The 17500-nt window shown below is 47.7% G+C and overlaps 1 protein-coding gene across 1 annotated transcript in view; it reads left to right on the top strand.

The window, feature by feature from the left end:
- Positions 1 to 17500, top strand: part of LOC135114925 (aminopeptidase Ey-like) — a 34239-nt gene that overhangs the window by 11896 nt on the left and 4843 nt on the right. Inside the window, exons 2-15 of the mRNA XM_064031201.1 lie at positions 5595 to 5847; positions 5960 to 6271; positions 6545 to 6753; positions 6839 to 6994; positions 7094 to 7224; positions 7349 to 7526; positions 7870 to 8053; positions 8169 to 8325; positions 8652 to 8733; positions 8825 to 9008; positions 9097 to 9433; positions 9534 to 9676; positions 10110 to 10300; positions 10417 to 10587. Of these exons, the coding sequence (XP_063887271.1) occupies positions 5595 to 5847; positions 5960 to 6271; positions 6545 to 6753; positions 6839 to 6994; positions 7094 to 7224; positions 7349 to 7526; positions 7870 to 8053; positions 8169 to 8325; positions 8652 to 8733; positions 8825 to 9008; positions 9097 to 9433; positions 9534 to 9676; positions 10110 to 10300; positions 10417 to 10587 (2688 nt within the window). The remainder of the gene's footprint in view (positions 1 to 5594; positions 5848 to 5959; positions 6272 to 6544; positions 6754 to 6838; positions 6995 to 7093; positions 7225 to 7348; positions 7527 to 7869; positions 8054 to 8168; positions 8326 to 8651; positions 8734 to 8824; positions 9009 to 9096; positions 9434 to 9533; positions 9677 to 10109; positions 10301 to 10416; positions 10588 to 17500) is intronic.

Raw genomic sequence — 17500 nt, 5'->3', positions numbered from 1 at the left:
TGATAATTGTAGTATTAGGGACATAATCAATATCAACAGTTATAAATAGTAGTAGTGATAGTGGTGGCAATAATAGTAGTTATAGTAGTAGTAGTAGTAGTAGTAGTAATGGTAGTAGTAGTAGTAGTAGTAGTAGTAGTAGTAGTAGTAGTAGTAGTAGTAGTAGTAGTAGTAGTAGTAGTAGTAGTAGTAGTAGTAATAGTAAGAGGATTAGTAGTATAAGGAACAGTAGTAGTAGTAGTAAGAGGATTAGTAGTATAAGGAACAGTAGTAGTAGTAGTAAGAGGATTAGTAGTATAAGGAACAGTAGTAGTAGTCGTGCAAGTTAATGTATTAACAAGATGATTAGTCGGCAGGACATTACAGCCACGCTAGTGTCCCTTGGTATTGGTGACTCTGTCTTTATGGCTTCACCTCTGCGTCAGTCTAAATGAGAACCTAAATTTTCAGGCCCTTTTTTTCATTACAGAGAGCCTTTCTGGTATTTTTTTTTTTTATCCAAATCTTAATAATTCAAAAGTTGTCCATGTTGATAGTTTGAAGAAGGCTCAGGTCCCCACCTCCTCTCCTGCTTCTCCAGCGCCTCAGTCTCTACCTGTCATACTTCTGTTCATCCTATCCCTACACATTCCTATCATCTCCGTAGTAAGGTTATGTAAAAATTTGGGGGGTGACTTCCATTTCATATTTGTCATATACTTTTTTTTCTCTCTCTCTCTTTCTTTGCTGTCCCAAGGGTTTGTCTGTTTTGTTGTTCCCCTGGGAGGGATTATTATTTTTATGCTTCATGTTAGGATTAAACTAATTACTGTTTTTGTGCTGTCCTACAGTGAAATTATTTTTTGTCCTGCAGGAGGGATGTTTATATGATTATTATGGCCTTGTATTGTATCGCCTCGTATGTCTTACAAAGATAAGCCCACTATACATCCATATCCACGTATTTCTGATTGTTATTCTCATTATTATTGCTTTTTGTGATACTTTCAGAAATTTTATTTGTTCTACATTCTTGCTGTTATGTCATTGTATTACTTATGTGTGCCTTCCTCCATTACGCACGCTTATATATTTGTCCCTATATATGTACACATATTTCGCATTCTCCTTATTATTATTCTCGTCCCTTATGGTATTTTCTCTGCAGTTTTATTTTATTTTATTTTATTTATTTATTTATTTATTTTATTTTTTATTTTTACTTATTTCTTTTTTTTTTTGAGGGGGTGCATTTCCTTATTTGTTTCGTCTTCATTTATTACTTTGTGTGCCATATACATATAAGCACACTCCATGTTCATATATCACTATTTCTCATTATTACTCATATTCTTATTGTCTTCATATTTTTGTATTTGATGTGCTTGTGCTACTCATACTTTTTTTTATGTTTTCACTGCGGGGTTGCAGCATAGGTGTGGCTGAGCTATATGATAGGATATCCATATATATATTATAAGTTCATTTTCTCTTTGCTATTATTATTATTATTATTATTATTATTATTATTATTATTATTACCATTATTTATCATTTATGTATTCAATTTATATGTAGGACGCCTCTCGTTCCCCTTTTGTTTTCGATCACTCTTTAGGTGGCGTCTCTTCCCAGAGACTCAGTCAGCGGCCGGCCTCTGGCCCATAAAGTTATACTTTGTACTTGGCAGTCTTGTGTTATACTGGTAGATATTTTACACAGTGTTTGCTGTTATTCCTGAATTTGGACATTACTACATGTGCTAGCATACCACCCTAGCACATCCAATTTTCAATCTCTAGAACACCACTTCTCCACAAAACTTCATCTTCTTTTCCTCACCTAAACACAGGTGTCTGAGGCAACTGACAGTAGCATCTTCCCTGTTTCCTCCTACTTTCTCTATCCTCATTTTCAATCCAAAACTGGATGTTGCGTCTATGTGCGCAACGACTTAATCTACTCTCATGCCCACACTCTTGAATCTTCCAAATTTTCCATTACCTGACTATGACTACAGAGTCACTCTCAAGCTAAATTTATCTGTGCTATCATCTAACTCCTCTGACTATAAAAAAATTTTCTGACTACTTAAATTCCAAAGTGAAGCACATCATGACTCTCTTCCCTTTTGCAGAGACCTCTATTCTTGGAAACTTCAATGTTCACCACCAGCTTTGGCCTTCGTCTCCATTCACTGTCCATCCTGGTGAACTAGCCTTTAACTTTGCTATCCTCCACGACCTAGCGCAATTGGTGTAACACCCTACTGGTATTCCTGACCGTCTTGTAGATACACCCAACATTCTTGACATTTCCTAACTTCTAATCCTGCTTATGCTGTCACCCTTTCTTCTCTTATTGGCTCTTCCAATCACAACCTCATATCTGTATCTTGTCCTATTGCTCCAATCCTTCCTCAGGATCCCCCAAAGCGAAAGTGCTTCTGGCGTTTTGCCTCTCCTAATTTGGGGGATCCGAGGAGGTATTACGCTGATTTACCATGGAATGACTACTGCTTCTGTGTCAGAGACCCGTCTTTATGTGCTCAGCGCAAAACAGAGGTGATAGTATCTGCCATGGAGGCGTACATTCCTCACTCTTTCTTTTTCCCTAAACCTTCCAAGGCTTGGTTTAGCACAGCCTCTTCTCGCGCTATATGTGATAGATAGTGGCCCACAAAAGATACTTGAGCTTTCCATCACGTGAATCTCATGCAATTTATATTTCTGCCCAGAATCATGCCAACTCTGTTCTCCAGCTAACTAAAAACTCCTTCATTAATAGAAAGTTAAACTCTTTCAAGATCTAACACTCTTCATGACTCCTGGCACTTAGCCAAAAATATCTCCAATAACTTTATATCTTCATCTTTCTCTTCTTTATTTGAACATGGTGGCAGCACTGCCATTTCATTTATTTCTAAAGCTGAACTCTTCGCTCACACTTTTACAAAAAAGTCCATCATGGATGATTCAGGGCTTGTTCTTTCCTCTCCTTCACCCTCTGACTACTTCATGCTACCCATTAAGATCCTTCGCAGTGATGTTTTCCATGCCCTCGCTTGCCTTAACCCTCGGAAGACTTATGGACCTGATGGGCTCCCTCCTATCGTCCTTTGAAACTGTGTCCTCGTGCTTGCACCTTGCCTAGTCAAGCTCTTTAAACTCTGTCTGTCAACATCTTCCTTTCCTTTCTGCTGGAAGTTTGCCTGCATTCAACCTGTTCCTGAAAAGGGTGACCTCTCTAATCTCTTAAACTACCGTCCTATTGCCTTAATTTCCTGCTTATCTAAAGTTTTTAATCTATCCTCAACGAGAAGATTCTTTAACATCTATCACTTCACATCCTTCTATCTGATCGCCATTATGGATTCCATCGAGGCCGCTCTACAGATGATCTTTTGGCTTTCCTTACTGAATTTTGGTCATCAACTTCTAGGGATTTTGGTGAAACTTTCGCTGTTGCCTTAGACATATCAAAAGCTTTTGATAGTCTAGCACAAAGCTTTGATTTCCGAACTATCCTATTACGGTTTCTATCCTTCTCTCTGTAACTTCATCTCAAGATTCCTTTCTGACCGTTCTGTTGTTGCTGTAGTAGACGTCACTGGTCTTCTCCCAAATCTGTTAATACGGGGTGTTCTTCAGAGTTCTGTTCTGTCAACTACTTTCTTCCTATTATTCATCAATCATCTTCTAAATCAAATTTTTTGCCCTATCCACTCCTACACTGATGATACCACCATTCATTTTATTTCATCTTTTGGTAGACATCCAACCCTTCAGGAAGTAAACAGTTCACGCAGGGAAGCCACAGAACGCTTGACTTCTGATCTCTTTAGTTTTTGACTGGGGTGCAGCAAACTTAGTATTGTTCAATACCTCAAAAGCTCAATTCCTCCATCTATCAGCTCGACACAACCTTCTAGATAACTATATCCTCTTCTTCAGTGACACTCACTTGTCAACGTCTTCTACACTGAACATCCTTGGTTTATCCTTTACTTATAATTTAAACTTGAAACTTCAAATCTCATCTCTAGCTAAAACAGCTTCTATGAAGTTTTGAGTGAAGTGAAGTTTTGAGTCATCCTCGCCAGTTTTTTCACCCCCTCCCCCCCAGCTGCTAACTCTGTACAAGGGCCTTATCTGCCCATGCATGGAGTATGCTTCACATGTGTGTGTGTGGGTGGTTCCAGTTATTCCGTTAATTTAGAGAGGATGGAATCAAAATTTTTTTTTCCCTTATCAATTCCAATCCTCTAATTGACTATCTCAATCTGTTTCTCATCGCCGCAATGTTGCATCTCTTACTATCTGCTACTGCTATTTACATTCTAACTGCTTTTCTGATCTTGCTAACTACATGCCTCCCCTCCTCCCGTGGCCTCGCTGCTCAAAACTTTCTTCTTTCTCTCACCGCTATTCTATCGAACTTTCTAAAGGAAGAATTAACCAGTATTCTCAATCATTCATCCCTTTCTCTGGTAGACTCTGGAACTCCCTGCCTGCTTCTGTATTTCCTCCTTCCTACGACTTGAACTCTTTCAAGAAGGAGATTTCAAGACACTTATCCTCTGTTTTTTTTTTTTTTACTATCTATCTGACATCTTATTGAAACTGGCAATAAGCCACCGGGCGACAAAAAGATCAGTATCGGCGCCATTAATAGCCAGACGCAGGTGGACTGCTTCCGTACCTTGACTCCCCAGTTACTGCTCATCCCGCTGCCATATAGTCTCTATTTGGCTTTAGAGAGTAATGACTGCCTTGGTATTCATGATTCTCCTTGTCATCTTTTGATGTTGTCAGGAAAATAATAGAAAAGCATCAAGTGCTACTCTGTTCTTATGATTTTTCTTTGCTTTTACATTTGTGTATTATATACGTATTTTTTTTATTATTTACATTCCTACAGTAAAGCAATCAATAGTGAAGAATGTGATTTACCTGCCAGTGCCACTCTCACTGTCTCGTGGTTGACCACCTTTGTTCTCTCACTGATGTTGAGGGAACCACACTTGTGTTGTGGTTGACCACACTTTGTTCCCTCACTCACCATCACCATCATCCAGTCACCAGCTATTCCTACCTACTATTACTACTACTACTACTACTACTACTACTACTACTGCTACTACTACTAGTGCTACTGCTGCTGCTGCTGCTGCTGCTGCTGCTGCTGCTTGTGCTACTGGTGCTGCTTCTGCTGCTACTACACACAAACATTGATCAATCATAGTAATGTGGGTAAATGGTGAAAGGAGCGCAGACTGAAGAATAATTAATTGCTGATACTTGTCAAAATGTTCTCGAAGCAATAATAGTAATGATAAAAATAATAATAATAATAACAGTAATAATAATAATATTAATAATAACAATAATAATAATAATAATGATAATAATAATAATAATAATAATAATAATAATAATAATAATAATAATGATAATAATAATAATAAAAGAAAAATAGTAATAGTAATAATAGTAACAACAACAATAACACCACCACCACTACCACCACCACCATTAACAACAACAACAACAACAACAACACAACTACTTTCCCTACGCCAGCAGTCTCACATCCTCCTGCTTCCACTCCTGCAGCAGCAGCACCACCACCATGACGCGAAGCAGTGACGTGGTGGCGATGGATGTCCACGCCTCAGACTCACACATGGTGTCCTTCGGGAAGAAGAGCGGCTGCTTCGTGAGCCGCTCTGTCGTGTGGCTCTTCGCCATCCTCTTCGTCAGCGGCCTCGTCGCCACGGGACTCCTCGTGTACTTCTTCGCCCCGCATTTCAAGACCGAAGACTCCGTGAGATCCACAGAGACGCAGGTGGTGGTGGAGCAGATCCCGGTGAGTGCTGGGCTGAGGCGTCCGCCGAGGGCGTGTCATGTGTTATGTCATAAGTAGTAGCAGATTTACTTACATGTGCTCGTACTCACATCTACCTAATGAATACCCACAGCGTATCAAGATGCTGCCGACCACCACCACGTCCACCACCACCACCACCACCACAACCACCACCACAGTGACCACAAAAAGGCCTTCGTCCACCACCACCACCACTACCACCACAGCTCCAGAGAAGAAAAAAATAGACGTGCGCCTTCCGCGAGCCCTGCGTCCGCTCCACTACCTGGTGAGGCTGCAGCCACTCATCAACGGCAACTTCAGCATCCTGGGCTACGTGGAGGTGGAGATGGAGGTGCTGGAGGCCACCTCTAACATCACACTGCACATCAGGGACATCATCACCTACAACGACACCGTAAAGGTCAGTGACACGCCGCCTGCCGCCTGGCGGCACCTACCCTTTCTTGATCTGGGGACAGACGTGACCGACATAATCTTCTTTGTGAAAGAGATAAGGAGAAGGATAAAAAATCTCAATTGTGATATGTCATCGTTGTTCCTTGAATTATAATTACAAAGCCCCGGTACAATCATAAAAAATTAATCTTGATAATGGCGCTGAATTGTATCACTTGTTTTCTAAGCCTCATACATTCAGAGCCATTTTCTCTTAAGATTCCCTTCCTATCTTCAGCTGATAGCAGCTGACGACCTGTCGGGGCCAAGATTGACTATTGTCGCTCAACAGTACAACAGAGAGCTGGAGTTTTACGTGGTACACTTGAAGGAGTCACTGCGGCCAGGCAGCAAATACATCCTGTCCATGCACTTTATTGGTCTGCTCAACGACAAAATGAGGGGTTTCAGCAGATTTTCATATAATCGGGCTGACGGAACCAAGACGTGAGTGCTGTTTCGTTTTCCTCAGATATGGCAGGAAAATTACTGTGTCAAATGTTTGCTGGACGGTCCATTCCCTTCCCTGCAGATGGCTGGCGGCGACACAGTTCCAGGCGACGGACGCGCGGCGAGCCTTCCCTTGCTTTGACGAGCCTGGGCTGAAGGCCACTTTCGAGGTGCACCTCGCCCGCCAGAGCAACATGACCTCACTCTCCAACATGCCCATCAAGGAAACCATTCCCATGTGAGTCGTCAGCACAACTCATTTCACAAGACTTTTGCGTAAGTCCAATGTTGTTCACATTTATTTTGTGTTGTGACTAACGAGTGTGTTGTGCGGCAGGGAGGACCAGGAGGGCTGGTTATGGGACCAGTATCACACCACCGTCCCGATGTCCACCTACCTCCTCGCCTTTGTTATCTCTGATTTCGGGTATCTCAAAGTTACAACCAATGGCGCAGTGCTTTTCAGAAGTAATACAGACTTTGGTTTTCTTATGTATTCTAAGTTTATGAATGATACTTTCTGAAAGATGTGTTACATTTCCTCATGACTCAAAGAACGTTGTTGGTTTACATTATTTTTTCTCCATCTTAGCGTGGGCCAAAAAACCGGTACTGTATCAAGCCACATATGCCCATCAGGTCGGCCCTGCCATCCTGGACCACTTCGCGAAATACTTCAACCAGTCCTACCCGTTGCCTAAATTGGACATGATTGCCGTGGCGGGGTTCCCCGCGGGCGCCATGGAAAACTGGGGTCTTGTTACTTATGGGTGAGTGTTGAAAATCATATTGAAAAATCTTTGTAACACACCACATTATTTAATGGTGTTCATGTTGACAGAAACACAATGACCCAAAAATACTGCACTTGTGCTGTTATTGTCGTGATGAAGAAATCACAAAGGCTACCAGTATCAGGGGAAAAGTGTTGCAGCGTTTTGCTTTATAAGAAATGCCATGTAACAGGCTTTGGTTTACATCACCTGTTCTTTTTGTCACTACGTGAATCTCGATATCTGAAGAGCATAATATTTATAATTCCGAAACATTTACTCTATCCTCCTTTTCATGTTGCTTGTTATGTGTTACTGGTATTTTTCTTTGTCACCTCAGAGAACCAGTACTCTTGTATGATCACGCTGTGTCAACGCCGATGAACAAATTCTACGTGGTGGCCTTCGTGGCGCACGAGTTGGTCCACCAGTGGTTTGGCAACCTGGTGACTCCTCGCTGGTGGACAGACATCTGGCTTAACGAGGGATTTGCTTCCTACCTCGAATTTATCGGTATGCAAAGTGTAAGTCATCAAATATCGTTCATTGCTTTGCTTGTGATTTAACAGTAGTGCTTACCATTAATCACCACTTAATGTTTACAGCTCATTACAACATTACGCACCCACTCTGTTACAGGTGGAGCCCTCGTGGAAGGTGATGGAGCTGTTCGTGGACCTCAGATTACAGTCCGTTATGCACAACGACGACGTCCAATCTTCCCATCCGATCAGGATTGAAGTCCATCATCCAAATGAAATAACTCAAATATTTGACAGAATTACGTACAGTAAAGGTAAATCATCGACATATTCCTTTTTTTTTTTCTATAGCAGAGAGTACACTCTGCTAATTTATCTATTTTCTTAAGATTCACTCGGCAGTTAAGTCCGTAGTAATCTCATAAGTCGTACCTGCATTATAGATCATTAGTCACGATACTGCCACTGGGTAAAGCAGAGCATGCTATCACACCTGTAAGATACAAGTATTGAAAATCCTAAATTTCATATTAACTGAAAGCTAATATTTTCAAAACAAATTGAAAATCAAATTATATATTTTTGAAATTAATGTAATGTGTCACTATGAAATGTATATTGATATTTTTTGGACCCACAGGCTCCACAATCATTCGCATGATGAACCACTTCCTGACGGAAGCGGCCTTCAGGCACGGCCTCAGCACCTACTTGGACGCCTTGTAAGTGTGTCGTCGCCTTGTTGTCGTTGCTCTACATCACCGGGTTCACTGTCCTCCCCATTCTTGTACAGCAGTTGTTGTTTTCTTCCAGCAAGTACGACAACGCAGAGCAGGATGACTTGTGGCTGCACTTGACGAAGGCGGCGCACGAGGCCGGCACGCTGCCCCTCAACCTCACCGTCAAGACCATCATGGACACGTGGACGCTGCAGATGGGCTACCCCGTCATCAAGGTGGAGCGGAGCGCCGACGGCACTTCGGCCACTGTCTCGCAGGTGAGTGTGTGGCGAACACACAGGGAGTGGCGGCTGCCAGGCGGCGCGACGCCTTCACCTCACCTCACCATCCCACTGGCCTCTGCAGGAGCGGTTCCTGCTGGTCAAGGACGACAACGCCGACGACACGCACGACTACAAGTGGTGGGTGCCGCTGACGTACACGAGCCAAGACCAGCCTGACTTCAGCCAGACGCAGGCCAAGGTGTGGATGAAGGACTCGGAGGCGCAGGTCACCGTCACCTCCCTGCCGCCCAAGGACCACTGGGTCATCTTCAACCTGCAGCAGACCGGCTACTACAGGGTCAACTACGACGACCACAACTGGAACCTGCTGATCCAGCAGCTGCTCACCGACCACCGCGCCATCGCCACCGTCAACAGGGCGCAGATCATCGACGACGCCCTTGACCTGGCCAGGGCAGGTTGGTTCCCATCACTCCGCGTTCTGCCTCATACAATCGAAACATGAGTCTGTTGCTATGTTTCACTGACACACTCTCATTCTTCCCCTCTCCACGGCAGGTCAGATGAGCTACAGCGTGGCTTTCAAGGTGTTCAAGTACCTGGACCAAGAGAGGGAATACCTGCCATGGAAAGCTGCCATCAGCTCCCTGACTTACGTGAGGAGCATGTTCAAGCTCACGGGAGCGTACGGAGCTCTCAAGGTGAGTAGTCCCGGAGTTTCATCGAGACAGTGCTACGTGTGTTCAGTAGGTTTGCCACCTGTGGTCACTGAGTGTCTGTGATTTGTGCGCCTCCCTGTTCACCAGGCTGGCGCCATTCTTAATAATTTAGCCAAACAAGATGTCACGCACGCCTTTTCTCAATGTAGGTTCCATTTTAAGCGTCTTGCGCGAAGGAATACGGTGACTGCATTCTTCTAATTCAGCAGGGCAGTGTGCGGCCAGGCTGTCCCCTAACACAGAGAGAATAAAAATAATAATAAAAATAATAATAATAATAATAATGATAATAATAATAATAATAATAATAATAATAATAATAATAATAATAATAATAATAATAATAATAATAATAATAATAATGACAATAACAGTATTAAGCTAGTAAACACCAAAAAACTTTGACTCTTGACAGAATTACACGCTGAACTTGGTTCTGCCGCTGTACGATGTCATCGGTTTCGACGACAATCCAAACGACCTGCTGCAAGAAAGTCTTCTGCGCCAGACTGTTCTCAACTGGGCGTGTGTTCTGGGTCATCAGCCTTGCCTCGACACTGCCCACCAGCTCTACAGGCAGTGGATGCTTCATCCACACAATGAAAGGTTGGTGTGAGTTTGGTACATCAATAACAATGACAGATGAATGTTGTCAGGTTGGACGTTCCGCTGAAAGTTCTAACAAGTTCTAGCATCCATTGATTCTCCTTCCTCTGTTGCAGCATCTTCACGCCCAACATCAAGTGGGTGGTATACTGCCGGGGAGTGGAGATGGGAGGGGAAGAGGAGTGGAACTTTGCCTGGAGTCACTACCTCAAGAGCAACGTTGCGTCCGAGAAGACCAGGCTGCTGTCAGCCATGGGATGTACCAAGAAAGAATGGCTCCTCTCCAGGTGTGTGTGTGTGTGTGTGTGTGTGTGTGTGTGTGTGTGTGTGTGTGTGTGTGTGTGTGTGTGTGTGTGTGTGTGTGTGTGTGTGTGTGTGTGTGTGTGTGTGTGTGTGTGTGTGTGCTTCTCGTAAGATCCTAGCAAATTTTACACTTCCTCTGGCAGATGCTTTATTTGTGCCTCCACGGGGCGTGTACTGACAATACTGACGCCCTAATTGCGAAACTTTACCTTCTGTGCCAATGTTTCGTCATTCAGAATTCTCGCATCGCAGTACTTCTAATCCTCCCCTCCACTGCTTCTTGACTACTTATCACTCTGTTATTCTTCTTTCCTATTACTTCATTTAAATTCTCAATACTCTAAATTTTGAGGCTCTGTGCAGGGCCTAAAATTACGATCATTTCAACAATAAACAAAAATAAGGTTAATTTCGCTCATCGCATTATCCTTCCTACTTCCTGACCCATAACACCAACCCTTACCTCTCTAACCACTTCGTTCATAAAGAGCCCACATGTTTATGCCCACAAAATTGACTGTCCATCAGGGATCAGTCTACTCTCAAATAACTGAGGGATAGAGAGAGAGAGAGAGAGAGAGAGAGAGAGAGAGAGAGAGAGAGAGAGAGAGAGAGAGAGAGAGAGAGAGAGAGAGAGAGAGAGAGAGAGATTCAGGTCAGATCGCGAGAGAGGAAGGACGTACATACGAGTATACCCACGCTCCGTAATTTTCGACTCATCTGTGCGGTGCAAAAACACATTCGTTCTTGTTGCATACACCAGTGAACAGGTATACCGACGCGTAACGTGGTGCATTCTCATAGTGAGCGAAAGTGCTTTAGCAGTGATGCATTATATCAAAACATGAGTGTGCTGTGACCTGACTGACCCACCAGGCCAGGTCGCCACCCTGCTTCTAACACCCCCCTCCCTAGCCCTCTGTCCCCCCTCTACCAACCCCTCGCTTTGTCCTGCCACTGCCTCCCCACATGGCCACTAACGCCACCCAGGAAGCCTCCTCTCCTCACCAGAAGATTGCGTGGGCAGGCAAGTCTGGCTTTCCAGGGGCAACATAGTGCTGTGTGTGTAGCCTCTCCACCAGACTCAAGCCTGTAACAGCGTGCAGTCAGGAAGGCTGCCCGAACCAGGCCTGTAAAGGGTGTCACAGTGAGGGCCCATTTTGTTGTTCCAACACAGCGGAGCTGAGGCAAGCGCGGGGCATCTCACACCCCGTCACCCACGTGGTACCCGAGGCGCCGGCCACTGAGGACGAGACACCGACCACCCAGGTCGACACGCCTGCCACCCCACCTGACCCTCCTACCCAGCAACCATCACCTGACAACGAAGTCACTGCCATCAGGGAAGAGCTACTAACAAACCCTCCTGAAGCCCTGGTAGACATCATCTTGAGACAGAGGAACGAAATTTTCTCTTTCAAGAGCACTGTTGAAGCCTACCAACAACACAGCTCGAGGGTGCAGCAGCAGAGAGCAGCGCTAGAAGCAGCACTCAGCGCTATTGACGGCCTCTCTCAGGTACAACAACTAGCTCCCAGTCCCTTCTACCCAAGCTTGTAGTGCCCTGCCGAGCAAGATAGACAGTGACTGGCGGGAAGTGTGTGCCTCACACCCACGTTGGGCCGGTTGGTGGGAGTCAGGTAAAGCAAGACCGCTACGGAAGGTGACTCACGATATCTCACCTCCACTCAACACACCTGACCTCACCCACACCCAGCAACCACCACCACCAACCCAGCGCTCCCAGCCCTCTTCCCCCTCCGCCACCACCACCACCACCACCACCGCTACCGTTGGCCGCGCCAACTCTCCTCCCCGTCGCCAGGCCGTCACCAACGCCTCCACCACCACCGAGTCAGCCTCCTCCACAGCTGGGCCGCTACACTCCACCACCAGACAGAACACCAACAGACGACAAGGAAGTGCAAACCAGAGGTCGCCGCCTTTCTGTGGCCGCTGCCGGCAGCGAGGCCACACGGCAGGACGCTGCTCCGTACTGGTCTGTGACTACTGCGGCCACAGAGGACACCACGTAGACCAGTGCCGAACACGCCAGGCTGAGGAGTCAAGGAGGCTTGAGTGCACGTACTGTCCCAGACGCGGCCACGAGGAAAGCCGCTGCTACACTCGGGCCAGCGAGGCACGTCAGGAGCGACTCATTAGAGCCATTCTGACAGAGCGTCACCAGCCCGCCATTTCCCCCCAGCCTGCACCTTACCGGTCCGACCTGACCGCCGTGGGCGCCGCCACACACCCTGCCTGGACACAGCCTCCCCCCCCCCACCCCGCCCCGCTACTGGTACGCTAAGAAGAATGGCCGCCGCCGCCGCCGCCGCCGCCGCCGCCTCCGCCACCACCGCCGCCTCCACCCTCACAGTCCTGTCTGCCAACGTTCGTGGCTTCAGCACCAGCGTTGGAGAGCTGACACACACCGCCCTCGTGAAACACGCCGACGTAGTGGTGGCAGTGGACACCTTCCTGGATGACAGCTGTGTCCTGTGACACCTGCGACAGGATTACCGGCTACTCCCACTGGATGAGGCGTGACCGCCAGAGTGGGCAGGGAGGTGGTTTAGCCGTGTGTCATCGCGAGGGTCTCCACATGGACGCCCTGACAGTCAACGCACCGGACGTGATGGAGATGATGTTTTTCCGTATCATACTTGCTGACAGGGGCGCCCTGCTGCTGTGTGTCATGTACCAACCTCAGTGGCAGGGAAGCGAGCGGCTCAACTACCTCACCAACAACCTGGACGACATCATGGCGGCTCACAACTGTCAGAACGTTGTGATTGTGGGCGACCTCAACCACAACATTGTCTTGAGGGCATTTACTGAGCTGACAGTGGTGCAGGGACTTCACAACCATGTTGACTTCCCTACACATCAGCGTGGAGGATCTCTGGACCCTGTGCTAGCAGACCTGGCAGGTGACTGTGTACAGTGCCGCCCACTGGACTTCGTGGGCACCTCTGATCACCTTGCCGTCCTCTCCACCATTAACCTCGCCCCAGCCCGTGAGGAGGAGCACCACAGGACCATCTGGCTGTGGGACCGCGCCGACTGGGAAGCTGTGAGATGTGCCCTTGGGGAGATTTCCTGGGACACGGTGCTCAACGGCGAGCCGCACAACGACGTCAACACCCTCACCACCATCCTGCAGGACTTACAGCAGCAACACGTGCCGCACGGGACCTACGCAACGAGTCCAAAAGACCAGCCTTGGTTCAGATATCGTTGTCGTGCTGCTGCTGCAAGCAAGTACAGCGGGTGGCAGCGCTACAAGAGGCGGCCTACCCAGCGGAACAAGGCCTTGCACCGAGCTGCGTGCAAAGCAATGACGCTAGCAGCGAAATGGGCCAAGGCAAGATGGGAGGACAACAGCAAGAGGATGTTGTCTTCCAACCAGCTGGACCCAAAGCGATGGTGGAGCTTGGTGAAGGAGAAGCAGGGCGTCACTTCCCACGAACGTGTCCCGGCTCTCACTAAGCCGTGTGGGAACCTGGCCGTCACCAGCCAGGAGAAGGCAGACCTGCTTGCTCAGGTGTTCAGTGAGAAGATGAGGACGCCAGAACCTGACAGACAGCCACCACCTCTCCCACGAATTGCTGCCTCAAGCATAGAGAGCGTGGTCATCACGGAGGCCGCTGTTAGGGGGCACCTGAAGGAGGTCAACGTCAGGAAGTCCTCAGGTCCTGACGGAGTAAGCCCTCACCTCCTCAAACACTGTGCGGATGAGCTCACCACGCCTCTCGTGTTGATCTTCCGCCAGTGTCTGGTGTCCAGGGTGTGGCCGTCTCAGTGGAAAGAGGCAAGGGTCACACCCGTCCATAAGAAGAAGGAGAAGTCGGAGCCGAACAACTACCGTCCCATTTCTCTCCTGCCGGTGATCAGCAAGATCTTCGAGAGGGTCATCGGAGAGCAGGTGACAAGGTTCCTGGACGAGCACCACCTTCACTCACCCAGGCAGTTCGGCTTCAGGAAAGGACGCTCCACCTCAGATCTGCTCCTTCTTCTCTCCAAATCCTGGCACGACGCCCTGGATGTCGGCCGGCCATCATTAGTGATTGCCCTGGACATCGCCGGGGCCTCCGACACTGTGTGGCATCGGGGACTTCTGGCAAAGTTGGAGCAGCTGGGCATCACCGGGGACCTGCTGCACCTGCTCTCCAGCTACCTGACGGACAGGAGTCTCCATGTTGTGGTTAACGGCCACACCTCCGCCAGCTTTCCTGTAGACGCCGCTCACGTGGATGTCCAGTGCCCGATGTCATCTCAACTTGCTGGACAAAGTGCAAAAGAGGGCAGAGCGCCTCATCAGTGGGCCAGACAGACGCAGCTTCGCCAGCAACCATGGTGACAGGGACAACAGCAGCAGCAGCAGCAGCAGATACAGGAGGATGGGCCGGTGCTGAGGGACACTCTGGATCATCGCCGGAAAGTTGCAGCGCTGACAGTGCTTCATAAGGCGCAGATCCAGAATGTTCCTCACCTAGCAGACCTGAAGGCTACCTGGAGGAGATCTGAGCGCAATACGAGAACGGTATTGAGCAACGATCTCCTCTTGGAGGTGCCAGGGTCACGCTCCAGCACCCACCAACGGGCCTTCTCCTCCGCCACTGTAGTGTGGTGGAACACCCTCACGGCTGTGGTGGACGTACGACGTCTGTCCACACAGCAGATGAAAGTGTCCACATACAAGTGGTTACAGCTTCAGACTCTCAACCCTCCATAAGAAAAACACAAAAATATGGTTGTGTCTGACCTCCGGTGAACTTGGCATATAGATGCATATGACCTCTATTGTAAGTACTGTGTGTATATAACCATATCATTTTCTAGTTTATTAATCTATTTATTTGCTTATTGTTTGTACATTGATTTAATCAATGGTTGCATACATGTGCCTATGCATCTTAGCAAAATGTTGATATTTATTATACCACACACAGTAATGCTTTAAAATATTTATACACGACAAAGATAACTTTAGCAGAGGCCACAATGAACATGTGTGTTTAATAGTTTAAATAAAAGAGAGAGAGAGAGAGAGAGAGAGAGAGAGAGAGAGAGAGAGAGAGAGAGAGAGAGAGAGAGAGAGAGAGAGAGAGAGAGAGAGAGAGAGAGAGAGAGAGAGACTGAGACTTTGTGGGCACTTCGGACCATGTGGCGGTCCTCACAAGGATTAGTTTCAAGAGGCCGCGTGAGGAGTGCTACACTCGAACACTGTGGAGGTGGGAGAAGGCAAATTGGCAGGCTATGCGAGCCTCCCTCAAAACTACTGACTGGGATGATTTGTTATGTGGAGACTCTAACCAGCAGGTGGGGAAGTTCACCGAGCTGCTTCACACCCTGCAGGACCGCTGGGTGCCCACTCCACACACCAAACCAAGGCATCAGACCAACCCTGGTTTGGGCCAGAATGTCGAGCTGCCTCCGACGCAAAGTACCATGCCTGACTCGCCTTTAAGAGACATCCCACAGCCTGGAACAGACAGCTACACAGGGAGACAACCACATGAGGGCTACTCAAGACTGGGCTTCTAACCAATGGGTGACAGATCTCAAGAGGAAGCTGCAGGGAGGCCAGGTGGGGTCCAAACGCTGGTGGAGTCTTGTTAAGGAGCAACAAGGTGTGTCTAGGGGAAACACCGTTCCTCCCCTCCACCGGGATGACGGCACAATAGCGCAGTCTGCCCGAGATAAGGTAAACCTCCCGGCCAAGCACTTCACTGATAAGATGTGCGTCTCCGACCCTAAAAGACCTCCACCCTCACTACCAAACATAGTGAAAGAAAAATTATCATTTGCCACAACGAGTGAAGTGGAAGTGAAGGCGGTGCTTTCAAAACTTGACGTGACAAAAAGCAGTGGGTCCTGATAACGTTAGCCCACGCCTTCTTCGCCAGTGTGCTGATGAGCTGGCTCGCCCACTCCCTACGATATTCAACCAGTGCTTACGGACCAACAGGTGGCCAAGTATCTGGAAAGTGGCTAGTGTTGTGCCAGTACACAAGAAAAATATAAAAAAAAAAACAGTGGCTAAAAACTATCGCCCGGTGTCCCTGCTGCCTGTGCTCAGCAAGGTGCTCGAGTCCATAGTGGCCTCAAGAGTCACAGAGCACCTTGAGGCACCACCTACTGTGTGGCCGGCAGTTTGGGTTCAGGTCGGGCAGATCGGCAGCTGACCTGCACCTGCTGCTCACCTCGGAGTGGAGTGCTTCTCTGGACGCAGGGAAGGACACTGCAGTTGTTGCCCTTGACATCGAAGGGGCCTTTGACAAGGTGTGGCATGCAGGTCTCCTTGCAAAGCTCCGTGCAGCAGGTGTGGATGGGCCCCTCTTGTTGCTGTTTGGTGATTACTTGAGAGAGAGGAATCTCAAAGTGGTCATTGATGGCCAGGAGTCTGAACAGCATGCAGTAAGAGCAGGTGTTCCTCAGGGAAGCTGTCTCGGCCCCCTGCTCTGGAACATCTACATAAACTACCTCCTACACTTAATCCCCCAGTGTAAGAGCTTATGCTGATGACCTCACGCTGGCTCAGAGCTACAGCCCAGGGGAGGAGACTGACACGGCCGACCACATGAACGTCAACCTGAACCGCATTGTGTCGTGGGGCAGCAAGTGGCAAGTAAAATTTGCCCCAAACAAAATACAAATGTTAATCATCTCAAGGTCGAGGACGCCCCTCCAACTCAGCCTTGAGGGGCAAGCTATACGGCGGCAAGACGAGATGGATGTACTGGGGGTCACATATGACTCCGCGCTGACCTTCAGGCACCACATAGAGCGTCTAGCCAGGGAGGCTTCGGGTAAGCTGGCGTCACTTAGGAGGATGTCGTGGCTCCTTGATGACAAAGGCCTGGAGATCTTGTACAAGGCTCAAGTTCGTTCCTC

Source organism: Scylla paramamosain, chromosome 28 (assembly GCF_035594125.1).
Source record: "Scylla paramamosain isolate STU-SP2022 chromosome 28, ASM3559412v1, whole genome shotgun sequence".
Taxonomy (NCBI): domain Eukaryota; kingdom Metazoa; phylum Arthropoda; class Malacostraca; order Decapoda; family Portunidae; genus Scylla; species Scylla paramamosain.
This window is presented reverse-complemented; position numbering and strand designations above follow the sequence as displayed.